Source organism: Argiope bruennichi, chromosome 8, assembly GCF_947563725.1.
Source record: "Argiope bruennichi chromosome 8, qqArgBrue1.1, whole genome shotgun sequence".
NCBI classification, from domain to species: Eukaryota; Metazoa; Arthropoda; class Arachnida; order Araneae; family Araneidae; genus Argiope; species Argiope bruennichi.
In genome coordinates this window covers 34,736,690-34,756,031 of record NC_079158.1, presented here as the reverse complement: position 1 = coordinate 34,756,031, position 19,342 = coordinate 34,736,690, and the positions used below count along the sequence as shown (strand labels likewise).

The 19,342-nt window shown below is 25.9% G+C and overlaps 1 protein-coding gene across 1 annotated transcript in view; it reads left to right on the top strand.

Annotated features, from left to right (window-relative positions):
• Positions 1–609: 609 nt before the first annotated feature.
• The window catches only part of LOC129981116 (uncharacterized), a 61,034-nt gene continuing 42,301 nt past the window's right edge, over positions 610–19,342 (top strand). The window contains exon 1 of the mRNA XM_056091794.1: positions 610–1,306. Within this exon, the coding sequence (XP_055947769.1) occupies positions 1,235–1,306 (72 nt within the window). The 5' untranslated portion in view covers positions 610–1,234. The remainder of the gene's footprint in view (positions 1,307–19,342) is intronic.

Sequence of the window (19,342 nt, the reverse complement as noted above, 5' to 3'; positions counted from 1 at the left end):
GCACAGACTCAAGATGATAGCATATCTAAAGGCCATGAACTTAATAAACTACATATTATTTCAACAAAAGAAAGTATTGTTTTAAATTATAATTGCTCAGTATATAAAATGTATATGTGGTTGTGTGTGTAACACCACGATTGACTTCTTATATTTACAAAATGGTGAAATTGATTCAGCTGATTTTTGATGCACCTCTCAAAATAAAATGCAGGGGGTCGGAATTCATGACGTATTTAGAGTCAATGAAATGAATGACGAAATCGATGTTGTGGTTAGTATTTGCGGGACTGGTTCTTTGGTTTTCCTAATTATTTTGAATTTAAAAATTTATCATAAAGGGCACAATACTAAATATTCCAAGAAATGAAATGGAAATTTGGTTCTTGAAGATCAAACAAAAATTAACGCCATGTTTTCTCAAATGAAATTTTACTAACATATTGTTTCTCCTTTAATTTTATACCATTCGAAAGCACACTTTCTGAGAAGACATTTGGCGAGATCTGAGATCGGCTGACCGCCGTTTGGCGTGATTTATTCTTCATTGAAGCGTAGAGTTTGGCTTCGTGAACCACTTACCTTGCTCGGGCACATGTCTGACGAATCCGGAAACATAACACACTCGACTTATCTTCGGTTGAGATGATGGATCAGTCGACTACCTGTTGCGGTACGCAAAAGCCTCCTTAACTAAATCTAATCTGGAATATTAATTCCTGTTTAATTCCGTATCAATGATGAGATTGAAATTTTTGGATTGCTGATCTTAGAAAAAAGAAACGATTCGTGCTTTACATGATAATGATTTATTAAAATCGTGAGTTTTGTTTCAATAAAACAATAATAGTTGGACTTTGATGTTTTCATCGAGCTTTTCTTTTATATATTTTTGTGTTTTTCTTGGAATAATGTGAAGTGAAGATATCGAAGCCACTGCTCGAAGAATTGAACTGCCATCTAAAGAGCAAAGTAATAAACATTTGTCAAAATCGTGAGCTATTTGCTAAGCTACATTAATTTAAAAATTTAGGTTATTAAAAATCGTCTGCTATTTTATCGTCAAAAAAGTTTTCAAATTGTTCGTATAACTCTTCGCAGTAGTTATTAACAATACTTTCAACAAGAATTCGATTTCAAGGAAGAATTATGAACTTGATTATAGACTATTTGCCATATATTTATGTGCCTTTTACTTTGAAATCTTAAGAAGAATTTTATAATATATTACAAAATGGCAATGAGAAGTTGCAGCGGTTTTAGTGATCTTCGGTCTGGAAGCATCGTCATTTGTCATTATGCCATGGTAAGTGATTTTTTTCAATCATTTTTAAAATGTTGGGAAATATTTTATTATTTTAACCAAGATATTTTTTTATAATAACTTTTGTCACCGAAATTTATTTTAAATTTTTTTCTTTTTCGGGTATTAGGTTTACTGATAAAATTTATTTAAATCTATTATTCAGAATATATCATTTTTTTAAAGAAATTATTCTTTTTTAATTGAAATACCATTTTTAGAACAATTATTTTTATTTTAGATATTATTTTTAGAATTATTATTATTAATTCAAAGCCCTCTTTAAATAATTATTATTAATAATAAAATTCTATTATTTTTTAGTTTAGTTTTATTTTTTAAGAACATTCATCAGTTAAAAATCAGATTATAATATAATGTTCTGTGTAACTCGGGTTCAACAGATATTTTTATAAAACCCAGTAACCAGTATTTGTGAAAAGATAATGCTTTTTATGATATATAAAGGATTATATTTCATTAAATTATTAATTATTCTATTTCCTTTTCTCAAATTACTTGCTTATAACAATGCATTTAATATTCTTCTTCAAAAATAACTAATTGAAAACAAAAATTATGTTTGTTTTTTGTCAAAATTTCCTAATATATAATTCACTGGTTTCATTTTCAATTTCCATTAATTTAAAAGAAAAAAAATGATTCGCGAATTTGATTAGAAGCTGATTGTCAAAATACTAAAACGTAATGGTAAAGTAATGGTGTAACGAGTATGATATGTTCCAGAATTCTCCCTATTAAGTTCATATAATATTACACACATAATTACTACAGTTAAGACTATATAATATAATTATCTATAGTTTACTAGTCGTTATACCCGTGGCTTCGCCTGCGTCTATTTGTTCTTAAAAATTCATATACTTAGATATCGTCCTGTGAATTGTACAGTTTATAGTCATATAAAAATGATACCGATAAAAATTATGTTATTATATTCAAATTAATTTTGAAAACATTGATTAAAAACCAGATAACTATTATGCGGTAATGAAATAGATGTCATTATTTTAAACTAATTTTTTAAGTTTTAAGATAGTGTCAAAATAATATTTATATATAAAATTAGTTTTCCCCGCAGTTTTAAGTTTTTTCTTTGGCATTAGGAGATGACAGTCTTTGTTGCTAAAAATCTCAAATTATCCATTTCAATAATAGTAATTTTAATTTAAGCTTTTCTCTGACAAAAATTAAAATTAATAAGCATGAATTAATTTCAGGTTGATAAAGTAACGCATTTTTACGGCGTCTTTTCCGGCACTGCATGATCGTATAATAAGACAATTTATGTCTTGGTAGCATAGTTTTAAAGAAGAATTTAAGAAAACACTTTATTTCATAAAAAGAAATTTGTTAAGACGCACAATATAAAATAACTTAATGATCATTAAAAAATTAGATGTATTTATATTGTTATTATTGCATTGGGTGCAAAATGAAAAACAATAAAGAAATAAAGACCTCCTAATATCCAATTTTTCGCATTATAATTGTATTTGCAATCAAAAATTTTGAAATCGGCTAGATCTCGCACGCATTGTCAACGTGGATCATTTGCGATGTTAATAATATTGTTGAAAAGTGCAATACCGTTAAAAATTTAAAAATATTCGAAATTTTAAATTAAGCTACTTCATCAAATTCTCATCATGTGCTGTTTATAAAAGATTTGATAAGATAAATGAGTTATGATCAACTCCTGCACTATTTTCAGTCGTTTCATTTAAAAAAAAAACTATATCTCGCTTAAAAATTATATAATTTTTTTTTATCTACAGTTATTTTCACATACGGATAGAATTATTTTTGTATGAGAACAAACTGTGATTTTATGTAAGAACACAATTTTACCGGCGGCCAGATGTTTTTATACATTCGTTTTTCTTTTGCCGCTGAAAATTATATATATTAAAATTTTTAAAATTTGAAGCATTCGCAGCAATATTTATAAATTTAATTTAAATTCAAATTTAATTAATGTTCCGATTCGTGAATAAATCGAAGTTCTGTTAAATTTATATTTATTGTCTATTAGCTCATAATAGCATAAAACAAACACATTCTCTGAGCTCGCTATACAATGACATAAAACAGACATCAATTTCATTCGACGATATGGAAAGATGCATTACTAATAAATTCTGCTGTAAAATTTTTCTCTGATTTCTAGATGAATTTGTAATTTAGTTTCATTTAAAAACTTAGATTTTTATTTATTTACAGGCGTGGCTTTAATATTTGATATAACAAGCAAAGGAGATCACATGATTATTTAATTAATTTTTTTTAAACAATGCCCCTCATATTTAATAACATTCTCTGGTTCCGCTTTTTAAAGCGTTCACTTCCAGACAAAGCGAAGGGCTTGTCCATAATTAGAGAATTCTTAAAAGCACTTCCGTGAAGCGATGTACCCTCAAGTTCAAAGCACCGCGTGGAACCTTAATTTCAGGTGCCTATGACCCAGAAGTGTGTCTAATTTACCGGTAGGGGGCTAGAATGTTCTGGAGGTCGCAGAGAACGGTTCCTCTGTTCATTTTACACGGCCAAAGGTGAACACGCCAATTAATTTATCAAACGAGATATTTTTGAGTTCGTTTTGTTTGAAGAAATCGTATTACGCTTTAAGCTACTGAACTAAAGTTTTGGTGATGAAAGCTGTTTGGCATTATTAAAAAAATATTTTTTATTTACGATTGTGCAGTGATGGGTTTGGCAAATAGTGATAGAATGCAACCTATTTACACACACACACACACACACACACACATACACTTTACTGTGGATTTTACTCTGGACACTCTCACACAGATTCACACACACACGCACGCACACTCTCTCATAGATACACACATATTCACACTCACACATACACGCTCACACAAATTCCCACACACATACTTACACTTTATTATGGAAACTGTCACAAAGATTCACATACACACGTACGCACGCACGCACACACACACACACACACACTCTTACTCAGACTCTCTCTCACACACACACACGCGCAAGCAGGCACGCACAAAGGCTAATTGCTGTGATTGCCAAATGACTTGAAAATAATTAAGCAATTAGTTTAGCAATTAGATTTTAAGCACTTAGGAACTGCCATTCTGAGGATTGTGGATTCACTATTTTAAATAACATCTAAGAGTGAATTATTTGTAATCATAACTGAACTAACTTTACAAATTACGTTTCAGAGAATAAAATGTTTATTATGCTATAGAATGTTACGAATAGAATATTTATTATGCAATAATTAACTTTGGGTAAATGCAGCATTTGTATTTTCTTCATTACATTTGACGAAAAAATTGTTTCTCAGAATGTGAAAAATGGAGTTGGTTTTTTTTAATTGCTTATCTGCTCATAAATTTTCTCTTGAAAAGCAAATTTTCTATTTCATTTAAGTCAATCTTTATCTACTGGATTTTTTTAGTGTTCTTATTTGTAGTTATAGTTCTTATAGCGTTTTTATTTTCTTAGTTTCTTTCTTCTTTTTTTTATCGTTCTTTCCAAGTAAATATCTTAAGATATATGAATTGTATACACATCGAATTAAGAATAAAATGATAGGTTTTTAAATTAATTATATTATAGTAGCTTGTATGTTTATGCTGAAACTGCAGGGTAGTTTTTTTACTTGTTTGTAGATATTTGCTTTCCATGAAATCTCGAATAAAATTCAAAGGTTAGTCTTACAATTCAGGATCTGAACAATAATTATTATGAAGGTATTATAGGAATTATATTTCTTCGGATATTATTTATCATTCATTACATTCTTGAAAACAAAAATTGTTTGTTATTCTTTCAAGAAAACTGAATTAATTAAACGGAATCTGACTCATATGCACAAAACAAAACTGGGCGAGTGACAGTATCAGTTATAAATATTTATAATGATAGATAATTATATAATTTACAATAATTACACAAATGCCTTTGATTATAAGCTTATTTAACATGAGAGACAGAGTTGAAGGCACATTGACCCCACAAATGTGGTCTGAGTGTATAATTTAAACACCATTGTTTACGTGGGACTGTCATGTACTAAGATGTCACATTAGTAACTTTTGTTGGTGTGGGAGTTTGGGAAGTAAAATGTTGATTTAGATAATCTCCTCCTCCACCAAGAAGGACATTTATGGGGATGACTGACGGTAGTAGTTTAGAATATAGCGTTGACTCATTGAATTTATTAGCTTATTTATTTATTCCTGAACGAATCGGGAAAATAAATAAATTGATTTTAGGCATTCTTTTGTTTTAATTCAGAAATATGTTAGGTTAGTATTCTTTGTTTTATCAATTATATCAGTGTTTGTTTGACTTTTATATATAATTTTTAAAGCTTCTGAAAAATGTTTTTCCCAACTATCATAAACATAATTTATTATATATAAATAAGCTAAGCTGTTAAAGAATTGAATGGTACATTACACAAGTAATTTTTTACAGAATAAAGCATTTGAATTATTTTAACTTTAAAGCTAAATATGTTGTGTTTGTTTCAGGTTATTGGTTATACTTTATTGTAAATATTGAATTCTTTTTTTTCCCTCGTGTACAAACAAACTGAAAATCCAAGACGTGAAATATTTAAAAAGTCATTCTTTAATTAAAATTATTCATTGCAGATAGAACTGTTATATCAAAAACAGAAAAAAAAAATTAATTGACGGTTAAGGATGAATAAAATTCAAACTATTTTTTAAAAAGCCTTTTTATTATAAAATAGTAACATTTAACTGAAGAATATATTTCTTCTATAGTAAGGAATATATAAGGAAAATTTAAGTAAGTCATAGTAAGGAAAATTTATCTAAAAAATTGTTATAAATGATGTAAGTAACTAAATTTTAGCATAAAAATAATTTCATTACTATTACTATAATTATTTGTTTATAATCATAGTAACTAACTCAACTTAATTAATTTAAACATGTTTTTTTATAGTAAAACTAATTTGTATTTATATAATCTAATTTGTTAGCAAAGATCAATATTTTATAAATTTTATTTATTATTATTGGTTTAATATTATCGTTTAAAAAATATTACAAAAAAAAAAGAAATCTTAAAATTTAAAACTGCGCATATTTTAAAATAAATTTTATTTCGTCAAAACTAACTGCAGGATGCATAAAATCATGTACAATTAATAATGCATAAAATCATTAAGGATGCATAAAATCATGTCTTTAGCCGAGGCGGACGCCGAAAGTCTATTATAAAATATCTAGCTCTTTTTCGGTAAAAAGACAGTGTGATCGCTAATAAACTATAAACTCATCAATTCAGTGATCAAATATTTGAGAATACGGCTTTGAATATTTATATCATATATCATTATTTATTTAACTTTATAATTGGTTTTTTTTTCATAAAAAAAACTTTTTTTCCCCATGAAACGTGTAATTAATAAGGCTATTTAATTTTATCTCTGTTTATATAATGCTAATATGCTTTAATAGTTTTCAGCACTGAATTAATTACTGATACGCTTTAAATACTCAGTCAATAAAACATCGCGGAAAAATAAAACAGAATTGTATGTAATTAACTTCAACTTATGCGTCAGAGGACGCAATTATAACAAAACAAATTGAAAATCGGCTGTAATGGAACCAGCGTTTGTTTATTACTGGATTTCAATTAATTTTAATCTTATTTATTTACACCAGATGATGTAATATAACATTTTTTTTATACCTTCAGTATCTTGCCATATTACCTGACGCGGAATCTCTTTCCAAACCGGCGTTGAGTAGTTTTCGCCTTCTCCACCCCTTTAGCTGAAGAATGAATGACGGATAAAATTAAGTATTTCTCCGTAATTTATGGAGCGGAACTGTTCCTTGGGTTTTTCGCTCGAGAAACCTACTTCCCGCTTTTTCTACTTTTCTCAATATTCACTATCCTTCCCATAATAACAGCAATAAACACAAACTGTTGCCTGGATTGGCCAAAGGGGGAAAATATTCACGATGCAGTCATCACATCTTGATAAAAGTTCTCTAATGGTTTTGCCAGAAGTGCCTTTTAAGGTTGATTGGCCTCATGAGTAAAAAGATGTTTCCTTGTTTGTAATAAAAATATTTGTATGAAATATCATTTATGAACTTGAATCATTCCATTCATATTTTGGTTAGTTTTGTTTTTTCCATATTGTTTATTTTTCATTTAAAATCAGTTGCAAAATATATTCTTTTAAAGTTATACCTCCACATCTTGCGTTTCATTTCTTTTTCTTAAGTAATTTATATTTAAAATATCAGATAATTATAGTAATATAATTAAAATGACGCCTTTATTATAAATAATATTTTTGAAAACTTAATTGAGATAGAATTTTTTAAAGAAACAAACTTGACAAAAGGTATTCTGTAAAAACAAGCGATAATCTTTGTTAAATATTTAAATTTACAGTACTTTTTAAGGTCAATAATATCATTATTTATTAGATCTATTAATTTATAAACTTTTAAATGAAATAATAAGCTTATGATTACATTTGAAGCTATTAAAAAGATTTCTCGATTTACGAATGATATTAGACGATATTTTTTTATTGTAAATGCACCTGTATTATTATTTTAAAGAGATTCTTAATTTTAATTTTTTAAATTTGATATCAGAAGCAAACTTTATATTAATAATTAGTTAAATTATAAAAAAGTAAATGCCGATTTTTATTTTCAAAGAAACAAGCAAAAACCTAAAGCATAATTATTCTTCTTAATTGGTAAAAAAAAATTAAAATAATTCTACAACCTAATAAATAATTATAAATTATATAGTCGCTTATTTTACATTATTAATCATTACCGAATAGCACAAAGCAATTATCTTTGGGCTCAAATAAATACTCAGAATATATGAAAACATTAATTTACTTAGAAACAAAATATGAAAAAAATGGAAATAAAGAAAGAATATTTTTAGCGAACAATGCGATTCCAAACGATATTTTTTATATGTATATTATTAACTGAAACATTGATACTTAGGAAATAGGAACTCCACTTCGAACTATAGATAGAGAAAAAGTTAAAGCGGATCAATAAATAAACTGATTTAGTTTCTTAAATCCAAATAGCAGCAACAAAATAACTTTCCTTATTTGGCGGCATAGGGCACTAAAACTAACGACCAAACCTCTTAAGCTGCGGATGTGATATTTCAAAGAAACAGTGGAATCATAATAACATTCAGAATAATCGTTAGTATTCTGTTCAAATTTTTTTCATTAAACTTTAAATTTTTGTCTTATAGGGATTTAAATATTTCAGGAATTCTTTTAAAATATTTTTTTTGCAAATATATTTTTAAAATGATAACAAAGATGTAAAAATATAACTTTTCTCAATTTGAAAATATAGTTGATGTAGAAATTTTTCTTTATTTGTTATTTGTTTTGTAGATTTGTTTTTAATATCCGGAATTCTTGCATTTTTTCAAACAAACTCTGTATTTTTTAATATTAAACCCTCTTTTTTATTTTCGTTCCCATACCTTCGAATATATCCGGCCAATTATCTTGCAATTATTTTAAAAATACTCGTAATGTGAAAAAAAAATCAAAGCAATAAATGATATTCGATTGAATTTTACGAAATAGACGATGGTTAAAAAAATATGTTTATATAGCTTAAAATTGCCTCAATTCAGAAGCTTATCGAAATTGTGCCAAATCTATTCCTTCAAATCATAATTGATAGCCAGAAGCTACCCTAAAGTGCAGAATTTCAAGGACTTTGTATACTTTTGAAATTGTTTTTCTATTTTTAAAGTATCATTTTCTTATGCCAAATACGCTGAGAATTCATGCCCCAAGTTCAAAATCAGAAATAGAATAGAAAAAGAAATTTATTCTGCACAATTCTTCATGAAGTAATACGCAATATTCGTAATCCTTAAATTCGTGGGAAAAAAACGAATAGCAGTTTGATAGATTTTTATTCAAGATTAAATGCCAGAAAAATTTTAAAACAATATTACATCTACATTGCATTATATCTTGTGTCATTGCTTTAAATTATACGTTGCGTTGGATCCAACACATATCTGATTTTATTACAAAATTAATACTTTTAGATTTGTCAGCTTCAAGTTTTTCAAAATTTCGCCATTAATAGAAAATTGCTTCTTTATATGTATTATTTGATAAAATACACTCCTTTCATTATAATTTTTAAAAATTTGAAATATTATGATATCCTAAATTTATTACCATTGTATTCTGTACAGGAAATAGCTCTCATATATCGCTAACTGTAGCTATATAAAGAATGAATATTACACTTTATCCTTCACATAAAATGATTTGAAGATAAAAGCTTGTGCAATATACAATATTTACCAAATAGTTTCGTATTTTAATAATTTATTTTTGTTTAACCTTATACTCTTTGCGGAAATTTTCTGTTAACTGCTGTATCATATATATAACTACTCAAAATTTTTATTAATTTTAAATGTTAAAAAATTAGTTAATTTTTTTCAAATGAATTTCCACCGAGAATTTAGCTTAATATTTCCTTAAAATAGTATACTTTCAATACTGGATAAATCAATAGTCTTGAAACTTACTCCTATTGAAGAAGATGTTATATAACCAAAATTTCGATTTAGTTGTTGAAACCGTTCTTGAAATATAAATTGTTTCACCGCTCAAAAAAGGAATGCTGGAGAATGCAATGTAAAATGAGTGGTTTTGAAAATATGATTAATTAAATTTATTTTAGAAAGGAATTATTCAATCAAAAATTGTTAGAAGTAAACATATTAAGCGCCATTTTACAATGCAAATACATGTAACTTTTTACTCTCATTACTGTTTTATTTATATTTAAAACTAATTTTTTGAACTTTTCTTCAACTTTTTAATTTAAAGCTACTAATTTTCAGTCACTTTTTCTAAAAATATATTTAAAACAATGTATTAATTATTTACTTTTACTTTACTACAATGTATTAAAGTTACTCTAATCGTGTGAGAATTCAAATAATTGAAGAATACATAAATGACAGAAATTTGATGCTTAAAATACTTTATTGTAGGAATAAAGAACAGCAAGATAAGAAATTTAATCGAAATTAAACAGTAAATATTCTCTGTAAACCCGATTTTCTCCAAAAGCTACAAATAGTTATATTTTTTTTGAAATATTAACTTTTATTATGGTTTAACATTAGATAGAATGACGTGTGGTAATAGATAAAAATGCTTTTCTATTGTACTACAAATACACCTACCATTATCATCTTTTCTAAACTACTATAGAATGACTAAAGTTCTTGCATCATTATCAGAAGAATAGAGCGAGATTAAACATAAATCTTCACTAGAGGAAGGAAGTAATCTAAAATTTTAGTTGATAATTTTTAAGCTAGATTAATCTTTCGTTTCATTTTGGTTGTGTCAGTTGTTTTATTCTCTGAATAACAGTTTTTAGGTAAAAAAATTCACAGAAATAATGCCAACCTAAAGACATAATCAAGTTTAAAAATTTTAATATTTTTTGTCTTATAATAATAGCTTTTAATTTTTGTTTTATAATATTTTGCAGTCATTTCTAAATTAAGTTTACGAATTCATAAAATTATATCTAAATAATACAAAATTTGAGATATTTCCGTTGAATTTGAAATATACGCAAGTAAACTTTAAAATTTATAATATTTTCGAAATGTTTATTTTTTTGCATTAAATGTTATACCCTGAAGCCGAACTTTTAGTTAAAGACTATTGAGAATTTCAATACCAAAAGCATTGTAAAACTCTATTGCATCAGTTGTTGTATTAAATTAAAACGATTTATAGAACAATTTTTATTTATTCGTTGATGAGAAAATTTTCGAAAAATGTATTAAAATTAATCAAGAAATTGCTGGAATAAAATTTGTGTTACTGAAAAGTTAATTGTTTTAAATTTTTGAGTGGTATAAAAATAATTTTTTTTCGATAACATGCTTCGAAGGAATAGAAGAAAAATAATAAAATTCTGATTAGTTAAAATTCAATTGATTAAAAATTGATTAGAAGCTTTGAAAGTTCCTTTCTAATACAGCTCCTCTTACCAAGAGTTCCCGCTGGTGTGGTGTGGTGTGGAGAGGGGGGTGTCAGCTCAGGTGCCGTCCTCGTCATCTGACCGTGGTTCAAAATTACGAGGTCCGTCCCAAAATAGCCCTAGTGTTGCTTCAAATGGGACGTTAATATAACCAAACCAACCAAACCTTACCAAGAATTTACTACGTGTCAAATTTGGTAGTTGTAGATCCAATTGTTTTGGTAGTTGTAGATTACCTTGCCGAGCAATTTAAGTGATTTTTGCATTATCGATCAAGCATTGAAATTTATGTTTTTAGGCATAGAGATGCGACGAAATACTCTTATCATATCTAATGCTCAAAATGCATTACTTGAATATTAATGAATTTTTACTCTTTAATAAAAGCTAATTATTTATTGGTAATTAATTCCTGAATGAATTAAACAAATCCCTTGGGGTTAGTATTTCAAAGAATTGTAACTTCGTAAACTTATGTAATAGAAAAAATCCGTAAAAAACATTAGGAAGGTTGATGCATCAATTTTTTTTATCCTTTGAGACTTTATTTTTTTAAACATTTACTAGGGGGCGAAGCCTAAAAATGCATTTTCTTTGTAATTGCATTATAAATGTCTTTTCTTTTCAAATTGACAGATTCTCTTTCGGTCTTTCGCCATTTTATTTCTTCATCTCATATCGTTGAATGCTCCATTATTGTTTTTATAATACAATGCTGGGTTAACACGTGTATTGCTTAAGTTTTCAGATGATTGCTAGCCGAGAGACGAAAATTTTCTGTTATTCGAAAAAAATAAATAAATCGCAAAGCTACTCATTAGCGTTGAAACAAATGAAGTGTTTCAAACTAGAATTAACAAATAATATTGTTTTAAACTCATTTGCTAATAATTAAAACTTTACTTTTCCTTTTTTTCACCACCATTTCAGCGTCAAGTGCCATATAAATACTTACCACAACGTAATAACAGTTTTAATTAAATATTTGGAACAATACTGGCAAAACAAACCTCAATTTTCATGGTTCAGGTGACTCGCAATCTGCCAATCACAAAGCGAATAAAATGCAATGCAAATATATATATATATATATATATATATATATATATATATATATATATATATATATATATATATATATATATATATATATATATATATATATATATATATATATATATATATATATATATATATATATTCGGCTTCCATATCCATTTGACTACGGAATTTTCTTTATAGTTTTCTTACTTTTTAATGTTGCATTCTAAACTTTCTTTGAACAATGGCATATTTTAGTGTTAATAACCAAACCTTTAAATGTATTTTTGGCCTTTGTCTTGGAGATGGATTAGCAAAGATTTTAAAAAATCATCGAACTTTAAATTTCTATAAATAAAAATGCTATAAGCACAAAAGTTTTCGAATTCTTTTTTGCCAAATCTCTTTCCAAATATATTTACAACATTATTCTTTTCTAAACTGTCCAAGAATTTTAAAAAAACTATATATTAAACAGTGCTTTTTTTTAATGATAAATTTTGAAATTTTTTCAGTTATTTTCTAAAATGACTTCAAGTTCTTCATTGGTTTGTATTTAATAAAATACAAGATATATTATTTTACAAAGTTATAATTTTGTTTTTAACTGATGATAAGTAGTTTATTTTACAGTCTATAATAATAATGATTCAAACATTTTTTCTTAATACCATTATTTAGGAAATCATGAAGATAAATGGACTTTATTTAAAAATAGAATTTCTAAATCAATCTTAATATATTTTATTATTTTTAATTATATCTTATTATATATTTTATAAATTTATTCTTAATATTGAAAGTAGTTTATTTCATCAGTGACAATTTATACTTTATGAATTCAGATTCTTTATGTCATTTTAGTTGCATATATATATATATATATATATATATATATATATATATATATATATATATATATACTTAGTACATATTTTGCATCACTTAAGCCATATATTTAATACATATTTGTTTTCAATGCATAAAGTAATATATTTTGATGATGGTTTATACTTTGTGAATCTATATTATTTAAGCCGTAATTAAGTTTAAAATTGTATTTTTTATTCGCTGATCATTTTATTTCGTGAGGAATATTTTGCTAGCTTGAAAAATATTAGCATAAGAATTTCTAAAGACAAACTTTATAAAATTATTGAGAATTTTTTACTATTTATCTGATTTAAAAAAGAATATTTGAACATAAAAATGAAATAAAACAAAATAAAAAGATCTAAGCATGGCTTATGTTATCTCTTTTTCTTTTCACCCTTTATAGTTTTTAATTGCAAAATATTTCGTTTAAGTTAAAAGTTGAATTGGAAAAATATTATTTTATACATGTAGTTCACCATTTGCCTGAGAAAAGAGGGTATATTGGAAAAATATTATTTTTTATTCCAATAAAAAAAAAGAAAGAAATAGTTTAATAACGTTTATTATTTTAAAATTGTTTATGTTTTCTATGTTGTTTAGCATTTTCTCTTACTGAACATGAATAATTTATACATTAAAACATTTACCAAAAAGTTTCAATTCTTAAAGTCTGGAGTATAAAATTTTTATTGTCATATTCCAGTTACAAGAAATATTGTTGAATAATACTGAGAAATCTTTTAGCCTTTTTTTGCACCGCATGTCTTCTAGAATGATTTTTGATTTGCAAATAATTGACATGAAGGTCATAACAAATGCAAGCGTAATTCCTTAATCGTTATGCCCGTACGTCATACAGGAATCGGATAATCGTTTTTCAAGCTAATAAAATGAAATTAAATCATTCAAAGACGCGATAATTCTTTACAATTTATATATAATCCATAAGCATCTCAAAGTATTCTATGGATTTTTAACGCTCCCGTAAGGAAAGTGTCATTTCATTAGATAATAAAAAAAGCAAAACAGTTAAGGGGTTAGTGCCAATTTTTAAGCCATTTTTAACAACAACAAAAAAACCAAAAAGAATATAAATATTCCAACCGAAAATTGCTTTGTTGAATTAATGGTAGGAAAATGTTTTGTTGGATATGCCATTTAAAAAAAAACGAGTTTTGAATCCTCAAATAATTTAACTCAATCTTTAATCACGCCAGTATACCTCACAGGTCATCGGAGATAAAGTGGCGAAGTTAAATACAATGATTCTTATCTATAAACTTATGGACATTTGCTTATTATTTAGAACGGTTCGTTGAAAAATGGCGCGCATAGTTATCATGGAAGTATTTCCTGGTAACTTGTTAGAACTTTGTTTGAAATTGTTTTTGAATCTCTCTTCTATCTGAATTGTTCTTGCTGATTTTTACTCTTTTTCACCTGCCTTTGTTAGGCTCCTGTTTTGAATAAAATTAATGATTCGCTTTGTTTGTTTATCAACTTCATAATTTTTTTATCAGTTCGAGAATGTTAAATCCTAAAGCAACTTTGCTTTACAGACTGCAGAGTAGTTATCTTTTAAATACTTGTTTTTGTATTTATCTGTCCAATAAATCTTAAGTTAGAAGAAATATTTATGCATTTTTATTATTGTAAAGAAAAAGAATTTAAGACTAGATATGATCCTAGTGATATTGGAATTTTATTAACATTTAAGATTATATACGTAACTTTCTTTTATATAAATCAGTTAATTGAATATTATTATCTAGTTTCAGTAGGCTGAGTTGGAAATTCTATTTGAATTAAATTCATATAAAAGTGATTATTAAGATGTAGCTATATTCATATATTTTTATTTCAAAGGAAATAATGAAGCAAATATTATTATTTGTTAGTTAACCATAATAAAGCTAGTAAGGAATTTTTCTTCGTTAACTGAAATTTATTGATTAAAAATTGGTTGACAAATTTAAGTGATGAATTTCCTTGTAATTGGTAAAAATTATATTTCATATCATTACAAATTTTGCAGAACATTTCCGTCTCCATAATTTAATTACTTAGAGATTAATTAATGAATTTATTGATGCTACGTTCGATAGTATTGCAATAATGTTATTTACATTTTTAATATTCCCTTAATAATATCATCTACTTCCATAATTTTTGCAAATTTGCAAAGATGTATAACCCATTCTCAAGTATTTAGAACTTACGAATGATCCACTCATGTTTATGGGAATTCACAAAGTGGATTTAGATACAGAGAAATGATTCATTGCTTACAACAATATAATACAAAAATAATATATAAAATTATAAGAAAATAAAATCAGTTTAAAATAAAGAAAAATAGTTTAACTTGAAAATGTAACACGTTTTAACGTTTTAAAGCGATAAAAAAATATTTAGTGTAATATTAAAGCCTTTAAATGCGGTTTTTGGCAAATCGCATTTTTTGTTATTTTCCTTTGCGGTAAACATCCTTTTAGAAAATGTTTTTTTAGACATAAAAATGAAATATTCCCAAAATGTTCCACTTGTTCTATGCCATGAAATGAATCTGACCTGTCGGTTCATATGTAATTATTTTATCGGTCTTTTATAGAAAAAATTCGATAATTTTTAATAATAATTGTGAGTTTGACGAAATGTGGAATATTTCGAATCTAGAAATCTTTTATTTCATAGTATATCTAAATATATTAATTACATGTTATGTAAAACTAATTGAAATATATTCTTTAGAATTTTCTAGATGTTTGAGGTAACTACAAATATTTACTAAAATGTAGTTAAAAAAATGCTTATTATTTCAAAGTTAAAAAGTTTTTTCTTGAAATTCCATTGGAATTCTTAGTTTTATTCACCATTATAATTTAAAAAAAAAGAACTGTTTGTTTTATTAAAATTTTATAAATTTCTCAAAAAAAAGTACTCCGAAGGTTGGCACATACCTCAAAGTTATTTTTTTATGATATGAAACTTTTTTAAAGAATGATAGAAATCACTGGAATTGAGTGAAAATAGTAACATTCAGTTTAATTGGTGTAAAAAGAGATTATAATGGCTACGATTCACGCAAAATGTAAGCTATCCATTTTATAATGGAAAATAATTTTGATTTTTCTTGTGCGAATCATATTTCTTGAACCTTGAAATATATTTTTCTTGTTGAATAAATATGATTATATCAGAATATAATTTTCGCACAACATATTTGTGAGTGCCAATTGTTTTTATCAAAATGAATAAGATCTAAACTAAGATGAAAAAAAAATTACAATATTTAAGAAGAAATCAACCAGAATGTTAAAATAAACAATTCTCTTTTGTTTTAAAATACAAATTGAGAATTAAGCAAAAATTTTACCATGTTTTTTTTGCGAAAAATATTGTTAAATGTGTATTTAGGAGTAACGGATTGCCAAGTTATTCAAAAAACAAGTGAGTTATAAAGCCTTTGCATTTTTAATTTTAGGGGAGGAGATTACACTTATTTTTTTACATTTCGGTGCATCACATCATTAATGAAGTTCCATACGATAAGATAAAGAATGTTTAGAATTTTGTAATCAAACTTCAAGAATCAGATTTATTCCACAACTCAAAATTTAAATAAATTCTTTCAAACTATTTTTTGAATTTAATTAACAGATTAGCATTCATCTCAATGTACCATTTCATAATGCTCTAACGATGAGTCGAGCATAAATTTTTTTTTAGTATTTTTTATTGCCTTCCTTACTTTTTATACGAAGCAAATGTTTACATTCGGATATTGCCATATTGAAGATCTAATCTTAACGTGATTGACATCGAATCAAATACATTTCAATGTTAATAATATACATTCAGTTGTAGCATTCTATAGCTGTTCTCTTTGAAGGCGTCTGTTTCATAAGCATGTTCATAAGCAGACACTATTTTTTTTATTTTTTTTAAATAAAGAAAAAAAAAAAGAAAAAAGAAACCATGGACTAAAACCTGCTAGAAGGCTTAAGCCTTCTAGAAGCATCAACCGTGTTCTGTAGTACAAAAGATGAACTTCCATCTCATTTTGCAATGAACTTTAAACCTGCAGTGATCGTCTTTTCTACGAAATGTTACATTACTAACAATATGCACTGAGCTGACCATCCATCAAGTTTTGAGGTTCTTCCTTAACATTTCCTGATGACTGAAAGAGATAATGATAGAACCCCTTTTGAATGTCCATTTTGACTGTTTTATTAGTAAAAAAAATAATAATAAAAATTGTGCGAAATTTTTAGTCAAAAAGAGCGGGTCACCATGAACACGAACTGTCAAGCCATGCAGTGAGAAAGGTAAGAATGATTTTGGGGAGTGGTTTTGAAGAAAGAAACGCAAAAATGTGGGAAATTCGCACCTGGCGTTTGCAGAAGCAGTTGTGGTTTTTAGTAGATTAAAAATTAATTTTAAATGGTAATAATAAAATCAGTCCTATTTCTACAAGTTTATTTATTGATCTTATGATATTCGAAGTATTTAACACCATAAAATGTTTTGTAGGATATATGGTTATTTTAAGTAATTGAACAAAGCATAGCAAAATTGTCTTTGTATTATATACTGCTTTGCCATTTATTGACCGTGTAGAATTTCATTTATAGAAAATATGTTAAAAATCGAAATATAAGCACATTACCATATTAAAAGTTCTTAAGGTAAATTAATTAGTTTTTTACGTCTTAAAGTAATTATGACTTTAATAATATTAAAAAAAAACATTTTTCGAATCGCGTTTTCCATCTTTGTTTTTGTAAATTTGAATTATTAAAGTTAATGCAATCAATAGTTGCAGTATTTAGAAGTATCAAGCTATTATAATTAAGAAATCACAAAAAAGGAAATAATTTCTGTGGAAATTTATTGTCAAAATAAGACTAATTACTGCCGTTATATTAGATAACATAAAAAAGAATATTTTTGATCAATAGTTTTATTAAACTAGCATTATAGTCTGTCTTTTACTATTTAACAGACAAAAAAAGTTAAAATATTATAAGTGCAATAGACCATAACAATATGTCTTGTAGAATATGTTATTTATCCGTTGCATATTAATGCATGCATCAAATTACATTTTGAAAGAATTTTGTTTCAATAGTAATTTTAAATTAATTTCGTTTTTCTCATGGATATCATTTCATAATAAAAATAAGAATGCAAAAATAAAAAAAATGAAAATTTTCTTTGTGATAACTACGTGAATGGCAAGTCTAATTGAAATAATTTTTATTTCTAGATACATCTAGGTCAATTCATTATTTTGAAATCAACAGTTTTTTTTAATCAAAATAAAGAATGTAATGAAATATTTGGTAATGCATTTTACCCTATTAGATTTAATGAGAAATTTAATTCTTTAAGAATGTATATAAGACACATTCCTTTTCTTGGTGCAGAAAATTTATTGAAGAAGAAATAGATTTATTTTTGAGATAAATAGGAGGTATTCTGAATTATTTTTGTTTTCTTTATTACTTTATTGCAACATTAAATGACTTCTAAGCATGTATCGCATTTTTTTAATTGTGTATTTTCTACTGCATAAAAAAATATTGACTAGTTTCAATCGTGTTTCATCATTGTTTTAATTTTAAAATATATTTGACCAAATAAAACTACTTATTTTTTTGTTTAATTCTTTCAGATTTGAAAGTTTTAGAAAATTGTTTTGATTTGAATTCGAAGATTTTATATTTAGAAGATTTAATTTGGAAGAAATGAATTAGTTTTTGATATGAAATCTTTATGAAATGATTAAAATTTAGTTAACTGGGGATTTAATATTTCAATTGCCATTATTAATTTTCGTGTTTATATTGTAATTGTATTATTAGAATAAAAAATTTCATGACTTTTTCGTAAAATATTTTTTGTTCAATATCGTTTGCGTTTAAAGAACAAAAATATGCAATTATTGCTATTTATATTGGAATACTTTTTAACAAATGAGTAAAAAAAAAAAATTTTTTTTTGAGTT